The sequence below is a fragment of the Gopherus flavomarginatus genome, chromosome 24 (assembly GCF_025201925.1).
Source record: "Gopherus flavomarginatus isolate rGopFla2 chromosome 24, rGopFla2.mat.asm, whole genome shotgun sequence".
Classification (NCBI taxonomy): Eukaryota; Metazoa; Chordata; order Testudines; family Testudinidae; genus Gopherus; species Gopherus flavomarginatus.
The window spans coordinates 4,373,497-4,399,801 of NC_066640.1; the positions used below are offsets into that span (position 1 = coordinate 4,373,497).

At 57.8% G+C, this 26,305-nt stretch overlaps 2 protein-coding genes across 2 annotated transcripts in view; one reads left to right on the plus strand and one right to left on the minus strand.

Annotated features, from left to right (window-relative positions):
• UNC13A (unc-13 homolog A) overlaps positions 1-14,287 on the plus strand; it is a 127,333-nt gene extending 113,046 nt beyond the window's left edge. Inside the window, exons 43-45 of the mRNA XM_050933855.1 lie at positions 9,278-9,370; positions 9,662-9,821; positions 13,817-14,287. Of these exons, the coding sequence (XP_050789812.1) occupies positions 9,278-9,370; positions 9,662-9,821; positions 13,817-14,105 (542 nt within the window). The 3' untranslated portion in view covers positions 14,106-14,287. The remainder of the gene's footprint in view (positions 1-9,277; positions 9,371-9,661; positions 9,822-13,816) is intronic.
• Positions 14,288-23,156: 8,869 nt separating this feature from the next.
• LOC127040084 (unconventional myosin-Vb-like) overlaps positions 23,157-26,305 on the minus strand; it is a 43,928-nt gene continuing 40,779 nt past the window's right edge. The window contains exons 32-35 of the mRNA XM_050933854.1: positions 25,675-25,945; positions 24,445-24,619; positions 23,798-23,878; positions 23,157-23,493 (exon numbers count right to left, since the gene is read on the minus strand). Of these exons, the coding sequence (XP_050789811.1) occupies positions 23,335-23,493; positions 23,798-23,878; positions 24,445-24,619; positions 25,675-25,945 (686 nt within the window). The 3' untranslated portion in view covers positions 23,157-23,334. The remainder of the gene's footprint in view (positions 23,494-23,797; positions 23,879-24,444; positions 24,620-25,674; positions 25,946-26,305) is intronic.

Consider the following 26,305-nt stretch of genomic DNA (forward strand, 5'->3'; position numbering starts at 1 on the left):
ACGGACCCAAAGGCTAGGTCTTATTCTGCCTCTGCCAGACCCCCTCTCCCGCCAGCGCAGGCATTCGCAGCACTCACAAGTGGGTGGGACGTGAAGGGGAGTCGGACGTGGTTCCCCCCCCCCCCATGATGAGATGGCTGCAGCGAAGAGCTGAGAGCTCCCTCCCGGAGCTCAGCTGCCTCCAAGGAGCCAAACTTTGGGGAGAAAATGGAGCCCGGGGCAGGGTGTGGGAGGTGGCAATCAGAGCCAGGCCAGCCCAGCGTCAGCCTTTAAACACTGGGCTCCAAAGGGAGCCGAGGGGGCCCAGCTGCGGCCCGCGGCTCACCAGCCTCACGGAGACTCTTACTAGCCTTGCTCCGGGTGTAAAAAAGTCCTGCCCGCCATAAGCAAGTGGAATGACTGCATCAGAATGCGGGGGTGGGGCTGCCCCATTCCCCTCCCCCCATGCAGCTTGGCCCCGCCACTTGCATTCCAGCCCTCGTGTGTTGGTGCCATTCGGCCTGGTGCAGGGGTCTCTGCGTTGTGTGTTTCCCATGCTTGCACTGAGCACAGAGATGGTCGCTCCTCCCTCCCTCGGTTTATGGACTGAGCGAGTCTCAGCATGTGACTCCGGGGGCCGGTGGGGGATGGGGGTTATTGTTTTAGTTGGGTGCAGGTGTGGAGGGAAAAGAAAAAGAGACATGAGTGCGTCTGTTTGGCACGCAGAGGCCAAAGGCTATGGATCCAGAGAGGTTCCCCCTCACCTCACCCCCTACGGAGCAGCAGTGGGGCCTGGTCCCATCACCTCCACCTTTGAGATGAAGCTGTATGTGCCAGCCATCTCAGGTCATTTGAATCCAGCAGCTTCAGTGCTGCAGTACAAACCTCTACCACTTGTGCTGCAGGAGGCGCTCTGGTAGCTGTTAGCAGTAGTAGGCTGTTATCCTCTACCATGCACCAATTTGGCCATTAGGTTACAGGGCCCAGGGCACATGCTGTGTGTATGAGCAACGTGGCTGCGTGGGATAGAGGCTGAGACTGACTCCTTCCCCAACAAGGGGGGGGGACTTCAGTGTGGACCCCCTCAAAGGCTGTCTCCCTGCTCCCCTCTTTCTGCCCCCCACAAAGTCACCAACCCAGGCAAGTCAGTAGAGGCCCATGCACAATGCCCCCCCCCCAAGCCAGCTGTACCTTGCCCTAATCCCTGGGAGGGAGTGACCCAGCTGGATTCCGACTGGGGCCAGTGAGCTGGAAGCAGAGCCTTTGGGTGTCCTTCCCCCCAGCTACCCACAGCTCAGAGCCGAGCCGAAATCAGCTAAAAGCAGCTGCTGGGGCTGGCAAGGGACTCCAGCTCTGTGATCCATGGTCTTTGCTCATCAGCCTCCAGCCCCGCAGAACAGGACGGTTCCCGCGTTGGCCTTACCTTCTCCGGCCAGGCTTGTTTTCCATGATGGTTTGGAAGATTCCCCCCACCGCCATTTAAATGTTTCCCTCCCCACCCTCCCCAGTTGGACTGAATTGTTCATTATGCACCTGCCCCCAGCCTCTCTCCCCTCCCCCTCCCCCCACCTGCATGCAGAGCCCCAGGGAACCCTGTCTGGCCTGTGGGCCGTCTTGCAGGTCAGGCTTTGCCTGGGGGGTAAGTTGGGGTGTGGGGAGCTGGGGGATGGGCTGGGGAGGGGCTGGTGGGCTCAGGTCACATTAGCTTGTGCGCTGCTAGTCTGTGACTGTGGCATTCTGGGCTACTGGAAGTGACTGGGATCGGCAAGGAGAAGCTGCTGCCAAAAATCAGGCGGGATCTGGGCTGATGGATCCAAGCAGCCCCCGGTGAAACGTGACGGGTGAGCTCAGCTTAGCTGATACGACTTTTCCCCTCCTGCTCCCCTACAGCTCAGCAGAGCCGTCAGCAAGAGCGTCCCGACTCTGGGGCTGCCTGTGTGTCCTTAGCAGGGCTCTCCCCTGGTAGCTCTCTGGGACAGGAGCCTCCCAGCCCCACAGGCAGCCTCCTCCACTCCAGGGCACCACCCAGCAGGTGGGGATGGAGCAGCCTCACTCGTTGAGCCCAACCTTCCTGCGGCCAAAGGCGAGTCTCTTCCCAGGGACTCATTAGAAAAGAACAAAACATCGTAACTGGCCCTCAATCAGCCTCAGGCACTGTCCTGCCCAAAGGCCTGGCCTCAGCCCCCGGGTGAGCGACAGGATATGAAGTCTGGCCTGGTCAGTCCCCAAAGTCATGAGCTGCCACCTGTGACTTATGGCTCAATAATGGAGTGATTTTATTATTGCATTTAGCTTGGGCCCTGCCATTTTCTACAGTTCATGGTGAAAAGTGGCATGAACCTGCCTCCTGCCCTGGCCAACAGGCAGGGAGCGGGCGCTGGCTCCTGCACGTCATTCTGAAAGCACTGGCAAGGTGACGCTTTCAGGCTTGGCAGCGAGGAGATGGTTCCTACGCGGGCTGGGCTGTGGCATGCACAGGGCTGCCTGGGCGTCTGGCACCGCACAGCAGAGCGAGGGAAGTGCGGGGTCAGGACTCCTGGGTTCTAGGCCTGGTTCTGCCACTTGCCGGGTGCAACTCGGCCATGACGCGGGCATTAGCACCGCGTCTTTCCATGCAACCCGAGAGCAGCCTCAGTTGTGCTAGGAACGATCCAGGCACCGGGGGTAGTGACAGCCTGTCACGGAGTGTGGGGGAGTCCGGCCCTGCACCCCTCTTCCTGGGACCCACAGTGACTCTCAGCCAGCCAGTAAAACAGAAGGTTTATTGGACAACAGGAACACAGGTTACAGCAGAGCTTGCAGGCACAGTCAGGACCCCTCCACCGAGTCCTTCTGGGCTTTCAGGGTGCTTGGATCCTAGCTAGGATACCCTGAATTCCGCCCACACAGCCCCAAGCCCAAACTCAAACTGCTTCCCTCCTGCCACTCCCTTCTTTTGTCCCCTTCCCGGGCAAAGGTGTTGACCTTTCCCCTCCCTTACCTAGCTCAGGTTACAGGCTCTGGCATCGTCCATCTCCTAAAGTCCTCCCCTGCTCTCCCACTCCCCACACAGACAGTCCCTACTGCATCACATCTCTCCCCCCTTCGAGACTGAACTGAGCGGGGTCACTCTGCCTAGTGACCTGGGGAAGTTCAGGGTCCCCTCTCCGGGACAACGCATCCGCTGTCAGGTTGGCACTTCCCTTCACATGGACCACGTCCATGTCATAGTCCTGCAGAAGCAGGCTCCACCTCAGGAGCTTGGCGTTGGCTCCTTTCATCTGGTGCAGCCAGGTCAGGGGAGAGTGGTCGGTGTACACGGTGAAGTGTCGCCCAAAGAGATATGGCTCTAGCTTCTTAAGGGCCCACACCATGGCCAGGCATTCCTTCTCGATGGCCGCGTAGCTTTGTTCCCGGGGTAGCAGCTTCTTACTCAGGTACACGATGGGGTGTCTCTCCCCCTTTTCATCCTCCTGCATTAACACCGCCCCCAGTCCCGTGTCTGAGGCATCGGTGAACACCATAAAGGGTTTGTCAAAATCTGGGTTTGCCAGAACTGGGTCGCTAACCAGAGCCTCCTTCAGCGCCCGGAAAGCCTCCTGGCACTGCTCAGTCCAGATCACCTTGTCTGGCTTCCCCTTTTTGCACAGTTCAGTGATGGGGCCGGCTATGGCACTGAAGTGGGGCACGAACCTTCGATAGTACCCCGCCATCCCAATAAAGGCCTGGACCTGCTTTTTGGTTTGGGGAGCAGGCCAGTCTCTGATCACCTCCACCTTGGCTGGTTCCGGCTTCAGGCAGCCGCTCCCCACCCGATGGCCCAGGTAAGATACTTCAGCCATCCCCACCTTGCACTTCTCAGCCTTTACTGTTAACCCAGCCTTTCGGAGTCGGTCCAGGACTTGTTTAACCTGGGACACGTGGTCCTCCCAGGTCTGGCTGAAGACGCAGATGTCGTCAATATACGCCACGGCAAAACTCTCCATCCCCCTCAGTAGCTGATCCACCAGGCGCTGGAAGGTGGCTGGCGCTCCCTTGAGGCCGAAGGGCAGGGTCAAAAACTCATAGAGCCCCAGAGGGGTGATAAAGGCCGATTTCAGCCTGGCATCTGCGTCCAGCGGCACTTGCCAGTAGCCTTTGGTAAGATCCATAGTGGTGAGGTACCGTGCACCTCCCAGCTTGTCTAGGAGCTCGTCAGGCCTGGGCATAGGGTAGGCATCAGATACGGTGATGGCATTGAGCTTTCGATAGTCCACACAGAACCGGATTGACCCATCCTTCTTGGGAACCAGCACTACTGGCGAGGCCCAAGGGCTGGAAGACGGCTGGATCACCCCCAAAGCCAGCATGTCCCTGACCTCTCTTTCAAGATCCTGGGCAGTTTTTCCAGTGACCCGAAAAGGGGAGCATCTTATAGGGGGGTGTGACCCGGTCTCCACCCGGTGGACAGTCAAATTAGTGCGTCCAGGCTGGTTGGAAAACAGCTGTCGGTACAGATGCAGCACCCCTCTGATCTCAGCGTGCTGGCCCGGGGTCAGCTGATCAGAGAGGGGAATCGCCTCCAGGGGGGAACCAGCTTTTGTCCCAGGGAATAGATCCACTAAGGGGTCATCTCCCTGCCCCTCCCAATGTCCACACACGGCCAACACCACATTCCCCCTGTCATAGTATGGTTTCATCATGTTCACATGGTACACCCGACGGTGATGTGCCCGGTTTGACAGCTCCACCACATAGTTTACCTCATTCAGTTGCTTGATAACCTTGAAGGGCCCTTCCCAGGCGGCCTGGAGTTTGTTTCTCCTCACGGGGATAAGAACCATCACCTGATCCCCGGTGGCGAAGGCACGGGCTCGGGCTGTGCGGTCATACCAGACCTTCTGCCTCCTCTGGGCTCGGGCCAGATTCTCCCTGGCCAGGCCCATGAGCTCGGCCAGTCTTTCCCGGAAGGTCAGGACATACTCCACCACTGACTCTCCCTCGGGAGAGGCCTTCCCCTCCCATTCGTCCCTCATCAGGTCTAGGGGCCCCCTCACCCGCCTTCCATACAACAGTTCGAAAGGTGAAAACCCAGTAGATTCCTGGGGTACCTCCCTGTACGCAAACAGCAGGTGAGGTAAGTACTTGTCCCAATCTTGTGGATGCTGGTTCATAAATGTTTTTAGCATCATCTTCAGCGTCCCGTTGAACCTTTCTACCAGCCCGTTGGACTGGGGGTGATACGCTGAGGCCCAGTTGTGCTGGACCCCACATTTCTGCCATAAGGACCGGAGCAGGGCCGACATGAAGTTGGACCCCTGGTCCGTTAGGACCTCCTTGGGGAACCCCACCCGGCTGAAAATTGTCAGCAGCGCATCTGCCACTGTGTCTGCTTCGATAGAGGACAAGGCCACCGCCTCGGGGTAGCGAGTGGCAAAATCCACCACCACCAGGATGTATTTCTTCCCTGACCGGGTCGTCTTGCTGAGAGGTCCCACTATGTCCATGGCCACCTTCTGGAAAGGTTCTTCTATGATGGGTAAAGGCCTCAAAGCTGCTTTCCCCTTGTCCCGGGCCTTCCCCACCCTCTGGCAGGGGTCACAGGATTGGCAGTACTGTCGGACATGGGTAAAGACCCCAGGCCAGTAAAAGTTCTGTAGCAGCCTCTGCCTGGTGCGCCGGATTCCCTGGTGCCCTGCGAGAGGGATGTCATGGGCCAGGTACAACAGCTTGTGACGGAACTTCTGGGGAACCACCAGCTGCCTCCTGATCCCCCATGACTCTACTTCCCCTGGGGGAGCCCATTCTCGGTACAGGAACCCCTTCTCCCACAGGAACCTCTCCTTGCAACCTCTCCTCATGGTCTGTACCGCACTAAGGTCAGCCCGGTCCCGGTGCTTCCGCAAGGAGGGATCTTTCTGCAACTCGGCCTGGAACTCAGCAGCTGGGACAGGAATGGGGACCGGCTCTCTCTTGCTGGCTGGGTCTGAGGCCGCAGCCTCTCTGCACTGTGCCCCTGGGCGTTCCCCGCTCCCTGAGTTAGGGTCCTGCACCTCAGGTCGAGTACCTTCCCCGTTTTCGGGGTGCAGTGCCATTTGCCGACTCTGACTACGAGTCACGACCAGGGCACTCTGGGTGTTAGTAGGCCAGTCCTCAAGGTCCCCTCCCATTAACACGTCAGTGGGCAAATATTGGTGTACCCCCACATCCTTGGGGCCCTCCTTGGCCCCCCATTTCAGGTGTACCCTTGCCACGGGTACCTTGAATGGGGTCCCGTCCACGCCCATCAGGGTCAGGTAGGTGTCGGGCACCATCCGATCTGAGGCCACCACCTCGGGCCGGGCCAGCGTCACCTCTGCGCCCGTGTCCCAGTACCCAGTGACCTTCCTCCCATCCACTTCCAGGGAAACAATGCACTCTTTCCGGAGGGGCAGCCCCGCGCCCACCCGGTAAACCAAAAACCCGGAACCGGGAGCATCCATAGGTGGTACGTTGCCAACCCCCCTTTCCTGGGAATGTAGCCCCTCCTCCGATTGGGTTTTTACCCAGTCCACCCTCTGCGGGTTGGGTCTGCTTGGTCTGTCCCTGAGCTTGGGGCACTGGGCCCGTATGTGACCTCGTTGGCCACAGCGATAGCAGCCCATATCTCGTGGGTCCCCTTGAGTGGGTCGGAGGGACCTGCCGCTGGATGTTCCCCTTTTGGGGGGGTTCTCCATAGGCCCCCTTTGGGAGGTCCCATGTTGACTCTCTCTCTGCGTTGAGGCAGGCCTGCTCCTTCGAGACTCCTCCCTGCCATCCCCTGCCCGACTGTCCACAAATTGGTCGGCCAGCTGGCCTGCATGCTGCGGGTTCTCCGGCTTCTGGTCCATCAACCACAGCCTCAGGTCGGACGGGCACTGCTCGTACAGGTGCTCCAGTATGAATAGGTCAAGCAGGTCCTCTTTAGTTTGGGCCCCAGCTGTCCACTTGCGGGCATACCCCTGCGCCCGGTTGACCAGTTGTAGGTACGTGACCTCACGGGTTTTACGCTGGCTCCGGAACTTTTTCCGGTACATCTCAGGAGTCAGCCCAAACTCGCGGAGCAGGGCCTGTTTGAACAGTTCGTAGTCCCCTGCCTCCGCCCCTTTCAGTCGGCTGTACACCTCCACGGCTGTGGAGTCCAGTAAGGGGGTGAGAACTGCGATCCTGTCTGCAGGGTCAACCCTGTGCAGCTCGCAGGCATTCTCAAAGGCCGTCAGGAAGGTATCTATGTCCTCCCCCTCCTTACGCCGGGGCAGCAAGTGCTTATCAAAGCTCTTTGTAGGCTTGGGTCCCCCCTCACTCACCGCAGCCGGGGCCTCACTGCTCCTCAGCTGGGCCAGGTCCAGCTCATGTTTACGCTGTTTCTCCTTCTCCTCCCGCTCATGTTTACGCTGGTTCTCCTTCTCCTCCTGCTCACGCTGGCGCTGGTTCTCCTCATGTTTACGCTGGTTCTCCTCATGTTTACGCTGGTTCTCCTCATGTTCACGCTGTTTCGCCTTCTCCTCCAGCTCTCGCCTCTTTAACTCGAGCTCCTCCCGTCTCAGCTCCCTTTCATATTCCAGCCGCATCCGCTCCACGGATGCTGAGCGTTGCCGGGAGGATCCCCTGCTGGGGGGTGGGCTTCGCCGGGCAGATCCCCTGCTGGCCGGGGGTGTCACGGTGCCCTCGGTATACACTGGGCTCCTCCCCGCCCTTCCTCTACGCCTAGGAAGGGGGGGTCTTGGGAAGCCCTCGTCCGCCAGCTGACCACTCCCAGCGGGGACAGACACTGGTGCCTGCGCGGCATCTGCTCGGCTGCTTCCCTCAGCGACAGGGCTCCGTCCATTCATGCGGTCTCCCTCCTCCAGCTGGGCAATCAGCTGGTCCTTGGTGCGTCTCCCTGGGTGCAGCCCCCTCTGCTTGCACAGCTCCACCAGGTCACACTTGCGCCGCTTGGCATACATCTTCCTGCTGGCCACTCACAGGCCGGGGTGCTCGCCGCTCCCCACGGTTTCCAGGGGGACCCCTAGTGCACCAGCCCTTCTTGAGGTCACCACCTCTCTGCCAGGGTCGAGCTGCAGACTCCTCCGCCCCTGGGACCGCTCGCTGCAATCCCCCGGGGGACCCTGTTACTGCAAAGTCCTTCTCACTGGGCACACACTCCCAGGGGTTAACCACCCCTTCGTTTTACTGCTCCCCAGTCACTTACTGCAGGAAGCGCCGTCCACGGGGTGCAGTATATCCCGCCGCTGCCACCAGTTGTCACGGAGTGTGGGGGAGTCCGGCCCTGCACCCCTCTTCCTGGGACCCACAGTGACTCTCAGCCAGCCAGTAAAACAGAAGGTTTATTGGACAACAGGAACACAGGTTACAGCAGAGCTTGCAGGCACAGTCAGGACCCCTCCACCGAGTCCTTCTGGGCTTTCAGGGTGCTTGGATCCTAGCTAGGATACCCTGAATTCCGCCCACACAGCCCCAAGCCCAAACTCAAACTGCTTCCCTCCTGCCACTCCCTTCTTTTGTCCCCTTCCCGGGCAAAGGTGTTGACCTTTCCCCTCCCTTACCTAGCTCAGGTTACAGGCTCTGGCATCGTCCATCTCCTAAAGTCCTCCCCTGCTCTCCCACTCCCCACACAGACAGTCCCTACTGCATCACACAGCCCGAAGACACTCCAGACATGCGAGGGGAGAGCCCAGCTCCACAAAGGGGCTGGGACTTCAGCAGGGCACCTCAACCCTTTTGTGGCCGTGAGCCAAAGGGACTTGCCTGGGACAGTGGCAGAACCGGGCTTAGGACACTGAGCTCCTGTCGCCCACTAGCCTGCACTGTTACTGGGCAGCTGTTTCCTCGTTTACTCAATGGGGAGTTGAAGAGTCTAAGGTGTCCAGGGGAGAAGTGATCTCCCTTAAGCCAGACTAGAGCCAGCGCTGCTTCGTTGCCGGCGGTGGACTTGTGGGGGTTGGACATCAGGCCCACGGTGGGTGTAGAGCGTCTCAGGGGGCCGGCCCTAGGGAAGGGTAAGAAAACACTTTGCGTGGGGTGGGGGGGCAATGGGACACCCACCATGCTCCTTTCACCGAGGCCCTGCTTGGAGCGAGAGGACTGCTGCAGCTGTCTCTCCACAGCCCCCCGGGCAGCTCATGCTGGCACTGGGCAGGAAGGAGAACATGTGGCGGGGGGATGGGGGGGAACCCATGAGCAGTCGTCTCCTCTCTGCCTTGGAGGGGCTCAGCCCAAGCTGGTGACCTGATTCCTCCAGCAGGGTGGGCCCAACGTGGCCTGCTGTGTGTGCTTGGCTGGACAGGGGGGGCTCACACCTTGCCTTGCCGTTGCGGAGCAGGAGCTGGCGTCGATGACCCGGTCGGGGAGGTGTCGATCCACGTGGAGCTCTTCACTCACCCTGGCACCGGGGAACACAAAGTCACTGTCAAAGGTTGGTACCCGGCGTGGGGCATGCCCAGCGTTCTGAGCACAGGGGAGGCAGGGTGCCAGGGTGTGGCCGGCCCAGGATGCTGCCCTGCCACCAGGGATGCTGGGGGATGGGCAGGAGTGCGTCACCTGTGGCCACGTTGACATTTCAGCAATTGAACTTTCAGTTGCCAAAGGCCAGGAGCAGACAGCACTACCTGAGCTGGACTGCCCCCTTCCCTCCGGCCCGCCCAGTGCCCCCCATCCTCCCCGTGGCCCCACGCCGCCAGCTGATGCACCCTTTCCTTTCTCGCAGTCGTGGCTGCTAACGACCTCAAGTGGCAGACGTCAGGCATCTTCCGGCCCTTCATCGAGGTCAACATCATTGGGCCCCATCTCAGCGACAAGAAGAGGAAATTTGCCACCAAGTCCAAGAACAACAGCTGGGCCCCCAAATACAATGAAAGCTTCCAGTTGTGAGTGGCTTTGACACACATTTCCGTTCCACCCCCACCCTCCTCCGCCCCCGATAGACCAAGAGCTTATGAGCAAAGCAGAGCTGAGCCGGGCTGGGATTTGCCGCGGAAAATGAGCTGCACATGGGAGGTGGTGATTCAGTGATGGCTGTGCTTCTCTCTGAGTCAGCTGATGCACTAGGGGGCGCTATGCTGTTCAAAGTGCCACCTAGGGCTGGTCAAAAATGTTCTAAGATGATTTTTGATGGCAAATTGGGTTTTCGACTAAATGAAATTTTTCACAAAAATGGTCTATGTTCTGCACAGAGCACTGGGACTATGTCTCCCATGATGCAGCACCTCCCTCCCGCCAAGAGGGAGACTATGATACACTATGGGAGATGTAGTCCAGGCACGGAGACCCATCTATAGAAAGGAATGGGTGCATGAAGCTCCTGAACTATTTCTCCCATGAGTCACCACAGCTGGGACTCCCATGATGCTCTGCTTCCTTGCTCTAAGGAGGGAAACTGTGGGAGTTGTAGTCCAGCCGGGGAGCCCTGCCTGTAGAGTAGAATGGGAGTGTGAGGCACCTGAACTACAGCTCCCATGAGGCACTGTAGCACTATTGCCAAAATCCAAAAAAAAATATTTTTTTCCCCCTCGTTGCTCTGCCATCGCTGGAATCAGACTCCATGAAACATGACCATCGATATGAATTGTTGCCATTTTTCCCTAGTGATTATTAGTTATAATTAATTATTCAGCCAGCTGCTGTTCCACTGAAGCTCATAGACTTGAAGGGACCAATATGGTCATCTAGTCTGAACTCCTGCACAATGCAGGCCACAGAATCTCACCCATCCACTTCTATAACAACCCTCTAACCTGTGTCTGAGTTATTGAAGTCCTCAAATTGTGGTTTGAAGACCTCAAGCTGCAGAGAATCCTCCAGCAAGTGACCCATGCCCCATGCTGCAGAGGAAGGCAAAAAACCTCCAGGGCCTCTGCCAATCTGCCCTGGAGGAAAATTCCTTCCCGACCCCAAATATGGTGATCAGTTAAACCCTGAGCATGTGGGCAAGACTCACCAGCCAGCACCAAAGAAAGAATTCTCTGTAGCAACTCAGATCTCAACCCATCTAACATCCCATCACAGACCACTGGGCATACTTACCTGCTGATAATCAAAGATCAAGTGCCAAATTAATTGCCAAAATTAGGCTATCCCATCATATCATCCCCTCCATAAACTTATCTAGCTTAGTCTTAAAGCCAGATCTGTCTTTTTCCCCCACTACTCCCCTTGGAAGGCTGTTCCAGAACTTCACTGCTCTAATAGTTAGAACCCTTCGTCTAATTTCAAGTCTAAACTTCCTAGTGTCCAGTTTATATCCATTTGTTCTTGTGTCACATTGGTACTAAGCTTAAATAATTCCTTTCCCTCTCTGATATTTATCCCTCTGATATATTTATAAAGAGCCATCATATTCCCCCCTCAGCCTTCTTTTGGTTAGGCTAAACAAGCCAAGCTCTTTCATTCTCCTTTCATAAGACAGGTTTTCCATTCCTCGGATCATCCTAGTAGCCCATCTCTGAACCTGTTCCAGTTTGAATTCATCCTTCTTAAACATGGGAGACCAGAACTGCACACAGTATTCCAGATGAGGTCTCACCAGTGCATTGTATAACGGTACTAACACCTCCTTATCTTTGCTGGAAATACCTCGCCTGATGCATCCTAAAACTGCATTAGCTTTTTTAACAGCCTTATCACGTTGGCGGCTCATAGTCATCCTGTGATCAACCAATACTTCGAGGTCCTTCTCCTCCTCTGTTACTTCCAACTGATGCGTCCCCAATTTGTAACTAAAATTCTTATTAATCCCTAAATGCATGACCTTGCACTTTTCACTATTAAATTTCATCCTATTACTATTACTCCAATTTACAAGGTCATCCAGATCTTCCTGTATGATATCCCAGTCCTTCTCTGTGTTAGAATACCTCCCAGCTTTGTGTCATCCACAAACTTTATTAGCACAGTCCCACTTTTTGTGCCAAGGTCAGTAATAAAAAGGTTAAATACGATTGATCCCAAAACCAATCCTTGAGGAACTCCACTAGTAACCTCCCTCCAGCCTGACAGTTCACCTTTCAGTATGACCTGTTGTAGTCTCCCCTTTAACCAGTTCCTTATCCACCTTTCAATTTTCATATTGATCCCCCATCTTTTCCAATTTAACTAATAATTCCTCATGTAGAACTGTGTCAAATGCCTTACTGAAATCGAGGTAAATTCGTTCCACTGTCCTTTGTCTAAAAAAATCTGTTACCTTCTCAAAGAAGGAGATCAGGTTGGTTTGGCACGATCTACCTTTTGTAAAACCATGTTGTATTTTGTCCCAATTACCATTGACCTCAATGTTCTTAACTACTTTCTCCTTCAAAATTTTTTTCCAAGACCTTACATACTACAGATGTCAAATTAACAGGCCTATAGTTACTCAGATCACTTTTTCTCCCTTTCTTAAAAATAGGAACTATGTTAGCAATTCTCCAGTCGTACGGTACAACCCCTGAGTTTACTGATTCATTAAAAATTCTTGCTAATGGACTTGCAATTTCATGTGCCAGTTCCTTTAATATTCTTGGATGAAGATTTTCTGGGCCCTCCGATTTCGTCCCATTAAGCTGTTTGAGTTTGGCTTCTACCTCGGATGTCGTAATATCTACCTTCATATCCTCATTCCCATTTGTCATCCTCCCATTATCCCTAAGTTCCTCATTAGCCTTATTAAAGACCGAGGCAAAGTATTTATTTAGATATTGGGCCATGGCTAGATTATCTTTAGCCTCCCCTCCATCCTCAGTGTTTAGCGGTGCCACTTCTTCTTTCTTTGTTTTCTTCTTATTTATGTGGCTATAGAACCTTTTACTATTGGTTTTAATTCCCTTTGCAAGGTCCAACACTACATGGCTTTTGGCCTTTCTCACTTCATCCCTACATGTTCTGACCTCACTAAGGTAGCTTTCCTTGCTAATCCCTCCCATCTTCCACTCCTTGTAGGCTTTCTGCTTTTTCTTAATCACCTCTCTAAGACACTTGCTCATCCAGCTTGGTCTACAACTCCTGCCTATGAGTTTTTTTCCCCTTTCTTGGGATGCAGCTTCTGAGAGTTTCTGCAGCTTTGACTTGAAGTAATTTCAGGCCTCCTTTGCCTTTAGATCCACAAGTTCTTCAGTCCAATCCACTTCCCTAACTAATTTCCTTAGTTCTTTAAAGTTAGCCATTTTGAAATAAAAAACCCTAGTCCCAGATCTGGTTTTGTTTATCCTTCCATCTAGTTTGAACTGAATTAGCTCATGATTTCACAGCGCCAGGTTCGGTTTCTGGCAAGAAGTTTTTAGCCGTGGTGTGGCCGGGCGGTCACTGCCTTGCTGACCTCCTGTACCTGTGATGGCAGCTGATAGCAGGCCCAAAGTGGCGGGGGGGGGGGGGAGCGGTAGGCCCGACTCCCCTCACCGCTTGGTCCCCCAGGGGCTGTAGTTACAGGGTGGGGAATGTGGAGAGCTGCCTTCATCTCAACCTTGGCCTCACTAGCACCCGTTTCTGCGGGGTCAGTGACATTCATTCCCTCTAGGCGTGGCAGGAAATGTCGGCCAAGCTGAGGCACAGCTGTCGCTGCTCCAGCCTTCAGGACCCTCACCCTGCGGCCAGCAGAGTTTTCCCTTCTCTCAAAGCCAGAGAAGGCCACACTGGGCCCACTGCCCACGCACCTGCAGCTGTAGTTCAGGGACCCAACAGCTGCCAGGCAGAGGCACCCACCAGCGTCCCAGGGCGCTGCCCCTCCTGAGGGCCTGTGGGGGGCCACATTCCTTGCGGCTGGTGACCAGCTCCGCCCTGTAGTTCCCCCAGCCCAAGGCAGCAAAGCGCCAGTGCCCCGGTGCGTGCAGCGGCTGGCGTGCAGGACCCAGCAGATGGACCAGTAACCATCCCCTTCCCTCCTGTGCAGCACCCTGAGCAGTGAGACGGGCCCCGAGTGCTACGAGGTGCAGGTGTGCGTCAAGGACTACTGCTTCGCCCGGGAGGACCGTACGGTGGGCATCGCTGTGCTGCAGCTCAAGGACATCATGCATCGGGGCAGCTGTGCCTGCTGGCTGCCCCTGGGCCGGCGCATCCACATGGATGACACGGGCCTCACCGTCCTCCGCATCCTCTCGCAGCGCAACAATGACGAGGTGGCCAAGGAGTTCGTGAAGCTCAAGTCAGACACGCGCTCAGCCGAGGAAGGCAGCAGTTAAGGGCCTGAGCAGGTGTAGAACATCCCTAGCACCACCCCCTTCCTGCCCCTTTTCTACAGCATCCTCTAGCCACGTAAAAGCCATACAGGTCATCCACAGCCCCCCACACCAGGTAGGGAAGGGAGCTCCCCCCCTCCGGGAAGCTCTTGCCACAAGCAGGCGCCTGCTTCCCAGTGCCAAGGATTGAAGCAGGCGCTCTGTGCCCCTCCCTGCATCTCTGGGCTGCAGCTCAAGGGCACTGCCCCTGCTGCGATGGAGCAGGGACGATGCAGCCCCCAGGGAGCGCAAGCTGCTCACTCTTGGCAGGGGTGGCCTTAGCGCCTCTTCCCGAACCTGTTTCTGTCATGACAGATGCTGGGAGAGGCAGAAGCCAAGGCCTGAAGTGGCCCGTGAGGCAGGAGCATTTGAACAAACGGCAGCCGCCCGGTATGGCCACAAGGTGGGCACAAGGGAAAGCAAGGCTGGATCCCAGTCCATCTAGCACCCCCTCCATTTGTCCCTGAGCTCCAGGAGAATCACCCTAGCTGGTAGCAGTATAGGGGTTATGCCACATTGTTGAGTAGGTTGATTCCTTCCAGCAGAAGCAGCATCACATGTCCAAACTGCCCTGTGCTCATGGCAACCTCATTCGGCAATAGCAATGAGCCAGGCAGCGATGGGCACAGCGAGGTTGAGACGGGGCCTTGGGTTCTCCTCCAGGGCTCCCTTCAAGGAGCGTGACTGCTAAGGATACACCTGGGCCAGCGTCAGCCTGCTCCGGCTGGTGGCTCTGGGAATCCGCTGCCCCTCACGCCATAGCTTGCCACAAGCTGAGTCAGCAATAGCCAAGCCTGTGGCGTAGCCCCCAGGGCCTTGCAATCCTGAGCAGGTGGCTCAGAGCAGCTTAGTCTGAGGCCAGGCAGTGGGGCTGGGGCCGCTTTTGTCCATCCAGGCCAGCAGCAGGAGGGTGCTAGTAGGAAAGCGGGGCAGGGGAAATGTGAACCTGCCACAGGGCTGCACACACGTGGGACAGCGTCTCACTAAAGAACCAGGATCTCAGCTCTAACCTCCCTCCCCGGTGGGCTCAGAGACAGCAGGAGGCCAGTGCAGCTGGGAAGAGGCAGTGCCTTGCGCTGTTAGGAACTGGTCCTGCTCCCAGTTATAAATAGGATCCTCCCATGCAGCCGCAGAGCCAGCGTCCCTCCCAGGCAGTGCCTGCACTGGGACAGCGATGTGCAAACCCCACCTCCCCCGCCCTCCCTGCAGGCAGCCCTTCCTGGGAGAGAAGGAGCAGCAAAGGGGGGACTGGCGCTTATTGAGGCCTCAGACTCAGGGGCCTGTCGTTGCCTTCCTGGGGGGAAGCAGGTGACTAAATGACCGCCGGGTGCAGGCTGGTGGAGGCGAGAGGGAGTGAAAATGTTGCTGCAGCCTGGGGGCAAGGGAGGTTGAGGCAGCAGGTGGGACAAGGGGAAACACCTGAGGCGGTTGGGTCGCTTTTCAGGATAAAAGGCAAACTATTTCTGCCCACCCCAGCCCTGCTTCCAATGGGGAGAGCGTCACAGGCCCATGATTCCTGCCTTGGCCTCGTGCTGAGTGTCCGGTGGGGCAGGGGCAGGACTCCCACACTGGCCCAGGGTGCTTGAAAAGCAGTGGGGCAAAGCTCCCTGCCCCTGCAAGATGGTCCTTAGGGCCCTAAACCCTTCACTGCCCCCCCATCGGGGGGAGCTCCCATCAGCCCCAGCCTGGCTGCAAGGGCCACTGGAGTTCAGCAGCAGGGCCTGTTCCCCAGCGATGCTCCCAGAGTGTGGGGAGAGGTGTGGGCTTGAGCCCAGCTGTGCCCAGAGCCCCGCCATCCACTTTGCATGGCTGGCCAAGCCATGGCCCTGTGAGCCCTGCGCTGCCAGCTGGAGTGACAACCCCTCCTCTACCCAGGAGAGTGCCAAGGCTGTGGCTTTCCTGCAGGGCACACCTCCCTCTTACCACTGGAAACCTAAAGCCCCTCCCTTCCCAGCAGCCAGGAACCCGGGTACCTCATGGGACCCCATCCCCACCCCCACCTGCACTGCAGCCTCCAGCCCTCCCCTCCCCCCCCCGACACCGCTGGCCAGAGGGTCAGACGAGCTTTGCCCACTGTCCCTCCCAGCCGGGGAAGGGGCACAGCAGTGGGGCCAGGCCCAGGGGCAGCACTGCCTGATTTAGCAGACCTGAGTGCATGGGCCCCATAGGGCAGGGTGTGCTCCGCTGGTTCCTAAAGCCAAACTCTTTGCCACAGCCCCAGCGGAGAGCCCTGGGGAAAGGGGTGCTCAGTGCTTAGATGATTTCAGGCCCCAAACCAAGTCTGCAGCCACCATGCCCCTGCCGCCGAGAGCCTGGCCCAGCTCCAGGAAGGCTGGATCCTGGAGGCAGAACAGCCTCACATCAGGCCAAAGCGAGAGCTAACCTAGTTCAGGGCCCTGGTCCAGGGCTTGGGGCCAACCTCCAGTATCTCTTACGTTCACTCCCAGCAGCCCCAGTGACTCAGCACCGCCCGGGCCCTGCTTATACAGTGACGGCTCTGGCCACGTGCAGGAGCCATGCCCCAGCACCCGCTGATGAGGGGTCCGAGTGACAGGAGGCTCCCCACCCACCCCCGCTCAGGGCCTGATTCAGACCAGGCACTGCAGGGCCCATGCAATGCAGCTAGGCCCAGGTAGAGAGGTAACAGCCTCTCGTCCCTGTCCGTGGCATGCAACCTCCTACCTCCCCGCAGGCAGAACTGGGGGCTCCACAGCCTCCACACAAAGGCCCCAGCACCCCCCTCTCTGCCCCACTAGGTACCAGCCTTGGCAGTCGGCAGGCTATGGTTTGAGTTGCAGCGGGTGTCACGGAATCCCCGGGCGATGCTCTGGAACTGCTCCCCACCAAGCCAGGCAGGACTTTGGGGAGCCTCCTCTCCCTTGGAGCAGACTGTCTGCAGGGCAAGAAGCTCACATGGCTTCAGCTCCTGGGTTACTCCTTGGAGCATTCAGCATCCTCTGCCCCTCCATGCACTTCCCACAGTGAGTCCACCCAGGCGGGGTCCTGGGGAAGCCACAGGGTCCTGTGCCCCCACTTTGCAGTCAGACGTGACTCTCAGCCAGCCAGTAACATAGAGGTTTATTCGATGACAGGAACAGGGTCTAAAACAGAGCTTGTAGGTACAGCGAACTGGACCCCTCAGCAGGGTCCATTCTAGGGGGCAGTGAGCCAGACCCCCCCCCCCCCCCCCCCGTCTGCACTTCACTCCTCCTCCCCAGCCAGCTCCAGACTAACAATCCCCTCCACCCCCTCCTCTCTGCTCAGCCCCTTTCCCGGGCCAGGAGGTCACCTGACCTCTTTGTCTCCAACACCTTCAGCTGGCACCTTTGCAGAGGAGGGGCCCAGGCCATCAGGTGCTAGGAGACAGTGTCAGACATTTAGGTGCACTGGCCCTTTGCTCTGCAGCAATCACACACCCTTATTCCACCACCTGGATATTAAGAACTGCATAGGGGACACTGAGGCACCAACACAGTATTCAGAGAAAACATTAAGAACATTCCCAGTTCGTCACATCAGGGAGCTGTGCCCGGGGAGAGGGGGCGGGACGGCCTGGCACCCGCAGACAGCTCTGTAAATATGTAAATAGCTGTAAATACAGATGGTTTTACATGTTCTTTACCCGACTGCAACAGCTGCAAAGGGCTATTGCGTCAGCTCACAGCCACGTGGCACAGGGGACGAAGGGGAAGCCTTTGTAACCCAGGGCACTGCCCCCAGTCCCGGGCTCCCCTCTATCCTGCTCGCTTGCCTCCCATGGCAAAGGCACAGCCTGGCCCCTGCCCCCTCCCCTTAGAGAGGAACCCCAAACCCAGGCAGCTGCCCCTGACCCTAAACACCCACCAGCCCTACCCCCAAGGAAAGTCAGCAGCACATTCAGAGCCTCCAAGGACAGAGTCCAATGCAGGCTCCTGGCTCAGATCATGGCCAGAAGCGGGTACCTCAGACGAAGGGGCAAGAGCCACTACTAGGCACTGTGGGATAATCTCCACCGCCACCCTTTCCTGATCTCTTAATAGCTAGGGAGTTTTAATATCTCTCCCCCCACCCCCCCGTTAATAACTCACTGTTCTCCCTAGCACTGGCTGGTCACTTCTGAGCCAAGAGCAGCTACCTCTGCCCCCCCCCCAACTCATTTCAACCCCAGCCCTGTGCTGAGCAGAGGGGCTGGCAACTGGGCCTCCCCGGCCAGGTGCACCAGGGGGCTAACAGAGGTGGGGCTGGGTTCAGGGCTAAAGGCCAAGCTGATTTTGACACCTAACACCCATCCTCCCCCTACAGCTGGATTTAGACATTTCCGCCCCCCCCTCCCCCTGGCACAGGTCTGGGACGGGCCCACTGCAGTGTTGTATCTGCCAGGAAGTAGCTCAGGTTTCCCAAGCTGCTAGCCAGGCTGTCGGGGAAGGGGCAGGCACTGCCAGTGGGGCTCCCCGTGCAGCCTGGGACTAGCACTGAAGGGGGGAGAGGGGGGAGAGAGGGGAGCTTGACCCAGTTCACAAGCCATGAGGGGCTGATTGGAGACAGCCCCTCTGTCCTGTCACAGGCCCCTGAGTGCTTGAATCCCACAGCCGAAGAGATCGAACCTGCTCCAATCCAGCCCCCATAGACACCCCTCACGTGAGGCACAGGAGGGCAGAGTGCCCACCCCCACCAGCAGAATTCACAGCATAGATGCCACCTCCCTCTACCCCCCCACTTGTTTTAAAGGTCAGGGTAACGACCCCCCAGACCCCCAAGCAGCACCAGGCAGGGGTGTAGTGTGCACAGGAACAGGGTGTGGGGAGCCCTAGAGCCGCATTTCACAGCTGGGGTTATGCAGCCCAGGGAGGGGGAAGGAGACTGGGGAGGTGGAGAAGGTCGATGAAGAACAGCTGCCAGGTGATTTCCCCAGGCCCCTGGCTCGTATAGGTGCATTCAATTAGGCCACAGCTTAAACCCACCCCCAGCCCATTCCAGAAGGGCCAGGCCTTGCCACTACGGCAAAGCAAGATTAATGCCAGCAGGCCCCTGCTCTGGAGCACAGGACAATTTCCAGCAGGGACGGAGGCCGCACTAGGGCCTTTAAAACAGCCAAGCTCCATGAAGAGCTTCAGGCCCTGCCCAGCAGAGATCAGGACAAAGCAGCTGTTTGCTCCATGGGGGGGAGAGGGCAGGGCCCCTGGGGGAGCCGGCTGGGCCAGGACAGATTGAGCCCTGTTCCTTAACAGCACAGCCCTGCTGTACCTCTCAGACCACACAGCCCACTGCTGGGCACTGCCAGGGCAGGAGCCGCCCTTGAGACGGTGCTGAGAGGTGGGGAAGGGCAGCTGCAGGGAGTTGGCTCTAGCCCCATTGCGGAAGGGAGGCCCCAGGCCTGTAAGAAGTCCTAGGCCAGGAGCACTTGGCTCTTTTCCCCACACAAGGCAGGGGGAGGGGCAGTGACCTAGCCCCATACAGCAGCCTGAGCTCATGCCAAGGGGCCAGTATGCAAGCAAGGGGGTAGGAACAGAGATTGACAATGGGATTGCTCTGGCCCAGGAGACCATCATAGGTGCTGCAGGGAGCTATGCAAAGAAACCCAGTGTTCTGGAGCAGGGGCGGGGGGGGGGGGTGAAGAGCCCTAACACTGGGGGGTAAATGTCCCTTGGGGTTTATTCAATCCTGGCTGATGTCACAGCGGATGTTCTCTCTCCCTGGGAATGTCAACAGGGGTTAGGAATGCTGACCCTGCGCCACTCCTGTCTCCCCCCTACAACCCGTAGTCCTACAAGGCCCTTGCCCAGACAGGGCGACCACACCTCAGCCTGGGCCCTGCGCCCTCAGCCTCTCCCCTGCACCCTCAGCCGGACCTTTTTGTAGTACTTGCCTGGGACCAAAGTGGTAGCTGTTCACACCTGGTTCAGTTCAATGTTTACACCCCTTTTCCAGCTGCTGCAGCGTGTAGCAATGCAGCCTCCCACCCTGCCACCCAAGGTGCTGCAAGACAGCAGCCCTGGCGGCTCCCCACTGCACAGACTGACCTCATCCCCGCCTGCAGCACGGTCGGCTAGGCCCCCGCTGAGCCTATGGCTACTGGAACACAAGACACGTTCCCTGGCTCCCTCTCCGACACACCCCTTTGAGAACTTCCAGTCGGCATGCGATTGAAACTAAAACCACCGTAACTTCTGCTCCTGTAGCACCTCTGTCAGTGCTGGCCCGTGTGTCTGTCTGTACCTGAACTGGAGCAAACAATGGTAAACATGGATGCATGACAGTGAGATGTTTTGCACTATTTTGACTTTTTTGGGCTCTGTAAAATAATTTTATTATAACTGACATTAAAAAGAAAAGCACACACGGCCGCTGCGTCTGCCTCCCAAAGTGTATCCCGCTGAGCACCATGGCACACGTGCCCATGCCCCTGACGGCCAAGCGACCCAGCCCACCAACAGTGTTTGCCTTGTCACTCTCAAGCTGTAGAGAATTGGCTTGATATTCCCCCTTCAGTCAAGGGATTGAACTCGGAACCCAGTCGGACCGTTTACACCCATGAAATGATGGGGTCTAAATTAGCAGTTCTCACTCAAGAACAAGATCTTGGAGTCATTGTGGAGAGATCTTTGGACACATCCACCCAATGTGCAGTGACAGTCAGAAGAGCAAACAGTGTTGGGAATCATTAAGGAAGGGATAGATAATAAGACAGAAAATGTTGTGTTGCCTCCATAAAAATCCATGGTACACCCACACCTTGAATACTGTGTGCAGATGTGATCGCCCCATCCCCCCCAAAAAAGATATTGGAATCGGAAAAGGACAAGGGAAGAGAAGGGTGATAAAAATGATTAGGGGTATGGAACGGCTTCCATATGATGAGATTCATGAGACTGGGACTTATCTGCATGGAAAAGAGGTGACTAAGGGGGATAGGGTAGAGGTCTATAAAATCATGACTGGTGTGGAGAAAGTAAATAAGGAAGTGTTATTTACTCATAACACAAGAGTTAGCTAATGTCACCAAATGAAATTAATAAGCAGCAGGTTTAAAACAAAAGGAAGTATTTCTTCACACAACTCAGTTAGCCTGTGGAACTCTTTGCCAGAGGATGTTGTGAAGGCCAAAACTATGACAGGGTTCAAAAAAAGACCTAGATAAGTTCATGGAGGATAGGTCCATCGATGGCTGTTAGCCAGGATGGGCAGGGATGGTGTTTGCCAGAAGCCAAATGGGCAGCAGGGAATGAGTCACCTGATTCCATGTTCTTTTCATTCCCTCAGGGGCACTGGGCTGGATAGACCATTGGTCTGACCTAGTATAGCCGTTCTTAACAGGGCCGGCTCCAGGTACCAGCACAGCAAGCAGGTGCTTGGGGCAGCCAACAGAAAGGGGTGGCATGTCTGGCTCTTGGGCGGTGGGTCCCCCAGTCCCTCGCAGAGGGAAGGACCTGCCGCTGAATTGCCACCAAAGAACCAAGCTGATTGCAGATTTTTTTGAGGGGGGGGGGTTCCGGCGCTTAGGGTAGTAAAAAAGGCTGGAGCCAGCCCTGGTCCTTATGGACCTTCAAAGTCTCTGCCCAGATGTTCCCATAAGGGAGAGGCCACCCATGGCACGAGCACCAGGGAATTTGCAGTGCTGCTCTCTTGCACGGGTTTTGGGCTGGTGCTCTCACCTCAGCCCCAGGAGGGTACAGCACACACCCCAGACCCATAAGCCCTGGACTCTCCCAAATCAGAGGACTCTCCTGAGCTGAGGTATAGGGGTAAGAGTATTCCCCCTTCCCTAGCAAATCTTCACAGACTCCTTTAGAGGAGAGGCCAGGTGTGATTGTCTGGAGCTGGGCAGGGGCAGGAACTGCTGGGGAGCCTGCATGTTCTGTCCCAGAACCCCAGGAAGTTTCAAGCAGAAGCAGAGAGGAAGGCCCAGGTGCTAGCTGGGGATGGAGCATGTAAGCCCCTATTGCAGCCCAGGGTACCTGGGTTCCCGGCCCAGCTCTACACTACACATCCAGTGCCCCTGTTTTCTCCCGTTGGAAGTGGGGAAAACATTCCCTGGCCTGGGGGTCAGATGCACCTGCTAATCGCCATCAGGATTTTCGTCCAAGGACCTGTGAACACCCAGGATCAGGTGGTCAGTGTCTGAGGTAAAGGACACAGCCAGGGGCCTGCTGTAGACAACCTGTGACTCGTGTCTGCAGCGCCTAACAAACCTTCCTCTCCCCTTACCAGGGGTCTCAAGTCAAGCTCCAGCCTTACAGGGGGCCTCTGTCCCGTCACTAGAGCACAGCTCCCAATACTACCCCCAGGAGGCTGCACAGCCTCCCCCCTCTCCACCCCCCCCACAACACCCTGGCACAGAGATCGGCGATTCACGAGGGAGACCCGCCTCCAGCTTATTACTAAAGAGACTTTTATTCACTTCACACAATTTTTAAAAAGCGTTTCACTGAACATAGGTCATACGAAGAGACCTCACCTCCCACCCCCAGCTGCTGGGCAGGCAGCCCCCAGGCCTGGCTTCTCTCCACCAGGCTCGAGCAGTGAGGGGGCAGGAACAGCATTCCCCAGAGACACCCATGGATGCCCAGTAGGTACTGGGCCAAGAGCAGCTGCCTGTAGCAAGGGGGACAAGCCCCCTAACCTGACAGCTGCTTCCCCACTCAGCAGCAGTGGGAACTCCCTGCCCAGCCAGCCACACTCAGGACATGCTTTTAAACCTGCTCCCAAGTGCTCAGATGCTGCCCCAAGTGCTGTAACCCCACCACCAGGGAGCACTGCAGTTCCAGGGGAGTTGGGTCAGTCAGCAATCGTGCAGCCCACAGCACGGGCACCCCACGTTGCCCCACTCGGTTCTGGCATGCAGACCTGGGCGGGTGAGGGAGACACCTTTACCCTCATGCACAACATTTCCTGAGGGCCCATTGCAAAAAGCCCTCTGGCTCAAATTGGGGAGGGATGCGCTGGGCATGCGGCACAGCTGGGCAAGCAGACGGTTCCATGAGGAAACTCCTGCTGGAGTTTTGAATTTTAGAGGGGCCGTTTCTGGAGCCCTTTGGAGCCGTCCTTTCGGTGCAGCAACCTCATGTCTGCACCCTGAAATTTCAGCCTGAGCCGCTAGCCCCCTTCCAAGGAAAAGGGCATTTCTAGGGCACGGCAGCCAGTACCCTGCAGCCCGGGCTGCTACATGCACAGTTGTGAGACCGCATCTTCCCCAGGAGCATCACTGCGGCGTCGCTCAGACTCGGGTCAGGAACGTCAGGTTAATGCTGTCAGGGATGCGGAGCTCATCCAGCTGCACGGGAGAGCAGGAGAAGGGCAGGTGCACGGGGAACAGGTGAGCCGTGTCCACCAGCAGCTGGCAGGGGCCGGCTGGAGTTCGCTCTGCCAGCCGGTTCTGTGTGGAGAGAAACAATCCAGTCTCCAGCAATTCTCACCCCCTCCCCCCAAACATCTGTCCAGCCCTCACCCACTCCTTACAGCCATGGCTGGCTCCAGCACCTGGCCAGCTCTGCCCCAACTCTCCAGCAGCAGGCTAAAGCAACTCCACGCAGCTGCCTGCCAGCAGCCTGGGGATGCCACAAAGCATAAAGCTTCCCCTGCCCTGCAGCCAAAGGGAGGACGGAGTAGGGCACAGAGCCCCCCCCCACCCCCCAGCAACTGAGTCGGGTCAGGGAGGGGGAGAGGAGGGACTCACTCACCTCTACGCTGCTTATGAAGCTGGGGCTGACGCGCTCCTCCAGCCCGGCGGCAGGCGTGTAGGCTCGCAGGATCTTCATGATCTGCAAGGAGGGAGTGCAGAGGTGATGGGGCTGGACAGCGGCCAGTGGAGAGGGCGCTAGAGCCAGGCTGGGAATTCAGTCTGGCCAAGGGCCCTTCCAGCCCAGCCCATGGTCTCATGCCCCTTCCAAGCCCACCAAGGTAGTAAGTCTCGAGCAAAGATGACAGGGTCCATCTGGTCCCCATGCCGGGGCCAGCAGGAAGCTGAGTCCTAGGGGAGCAGAGAAGGGACCCCAAGCAAGGCCCTGGCTGGTGGAACTTGGGGCAGTTACAGAAAAAGGGGCCCGCCTGTGGGCCCCTGAGTGAGCAGGAGCCCTGAGCACTGGCTGGGAGCCCTCGGGGCTGAATCAGGGGCTACATCCTGGTACCAGCCCTCAGAGCCACTGGCCCTGGCAGCCCGAGCGCTTTGCCTTCATGGGGTGGGTGGTGCCCTCAAGCCTGGAGTTACCCAAATGCACACTGCCTCCCCCATCACCACTCCCTCCTTTGGGGAGCTTCGATCCCTTCCAAGGTGGCAGAGACCAGGCCCGCGGCCCATCACCCCCGAGCTCCTGGAGCAGCTGGTCACCTGCGGAGTGGTCAGCGCCGTGCACAGGCAGCAGATGGCCTCAGCATCTTCCTCCGTCGTCTTCTTCACCTGTAGCAGCTGGGCAGCCTGGATGAGGGGCTGCAGGACCTCCATGGCACCGCTCTGCTGGAGGCCCTTGGCCCGCAGCCACTCCTCCAGCTGACTCACGTTGTACCTGGAACAGAGCCACACAGACGCTCCAGCCATAAGCTCAGCCCCTCAGGAGCAGCTGCCTGGGCGTCAGTCAGCACATAGCAGGGTGGCTCTTTGCAGCCGCAGCACTATGAATGTCCCCCTAGAGTGCCGGGACCGGGGACGGGAGCTGTGACAGCTCGTGTTTTCCTTCGCTCTGCCCGGGGCGGAGGCTTTTAGATTCACACGTCCACGGTTCAAGCCCCATCCTGGGCTCCGCATTGCCCAGGATGAGCCTCCCTGTTGCCCACGCAATGGAGCAGGTGGCCCTGATTTGAGCATCATCTTCCCTTCCACTCAGCTAGGCCCAGTTCTCCCCCGCCCCTGACTAGTCAGCCAGGACACAGACCGCCCGCACCCCTGACACTTGTGGGCCCCTAGCCAGCCGAGACATCCCCATGCTGGGCACAGCTTAACTCGACCCAGCAGGAGAACTGCCAATAGCAGCCCAACGCCACGAAGAGCTGAGTGGCCCCACTCCCAACCAGCTAGGTGGGATGAAGGATGGCTCAGTGGGTAGGACACTAGCCTGGGACTCTGGTGACCTGGGTTCAAGTCCTACCTCTGAGGTCTCTGGCAGAGCAAGTTTCCCGGGGGGGGGGTATTACTGCCACTGCTGGGGTGTCAGGAGGATACATGCAGGCAGATTGAAGTGCCCCACCAGCGATGGGGGCAGAGCTGAACGGTAGCTAGGCCTGATGGCACCATAGGAACCTGGCAATTCTAGCTTTTCCTCCCCCTCTGCAACACACCCCCTGGCCAGGTGGGATTAGCCTTATGCCCATGAAGAACCCAACGCTTGATGGAGTCAGCCAGAGCCCAGGAGGGTCCAGCGCCCAGTCCCATGCTCTGGAGGATGTTCCTGGGCCACGCAGGCCAAGCCCAGGTTAGGAGGTACAAAACCCCAGATAGCGGCTGCAGCCTGGATGGAGAGTCCAGGTGGCTCCAGGCCCAGCCCGGGTCTCACTTCCCCAGCCCAAGACCAGCCTGACTGGGGAGCACCCGAGCCCCGCGGGAGGTGGGAGGGGACGGACTGACCGGAGCTGGACGCCTTGACTCCAGGAACAGGCGTCCCTCCTCAGAAGCAGATAGTTGAGGGCCACGCCGCTGACGGTGAAGAGGAGCTGCCGGAAGGCCTGGCCCACGACCAGGGGCTCCAGCTGGTGCCTCTCCAGCGCCTCGTGGAAGGAGCTGAGCTGCTGGAGGAGCGAGTCCAGCGTGTAGGCGGGAGCTGCCGGCTGCTTGCGGTAACCGGGGGGCCTGGCCGAGGACAAGCCCTGGATGGTCTCGCTCTCCAGCATGGCGGCAACTGGCAGGGCAGAGGGGAGGGAGGCTGAGCTCAGCCTGGCCAGCGGGTGCCGAAATCCCAGGGCCCTTCCCTCAGGGAGCAAAGGGCCCTGTCCACTGCGGCTGGCTCTGCTCTCGGTGCCCATGGGGGCTGGGTACATCCCGGGCACTCATCTCTGGACAGCATCCTGTGCATGCCCTGTGACCCCACAGCCCAGGTGCTGTGTTTGGGAGGCTGCACCTCCAGACAGGCTTCTGCCATCTGGTGAGTCACCTGCCGCTCCCTCGCCCCAAGTGCCATGCTCCCTGGGGGCAGTCGCTCAGCCAGGAGGCTCATGTGGGTGGCAGAGCAGTGACCTTCCCGCCCCCTGCCCTGTCCAGC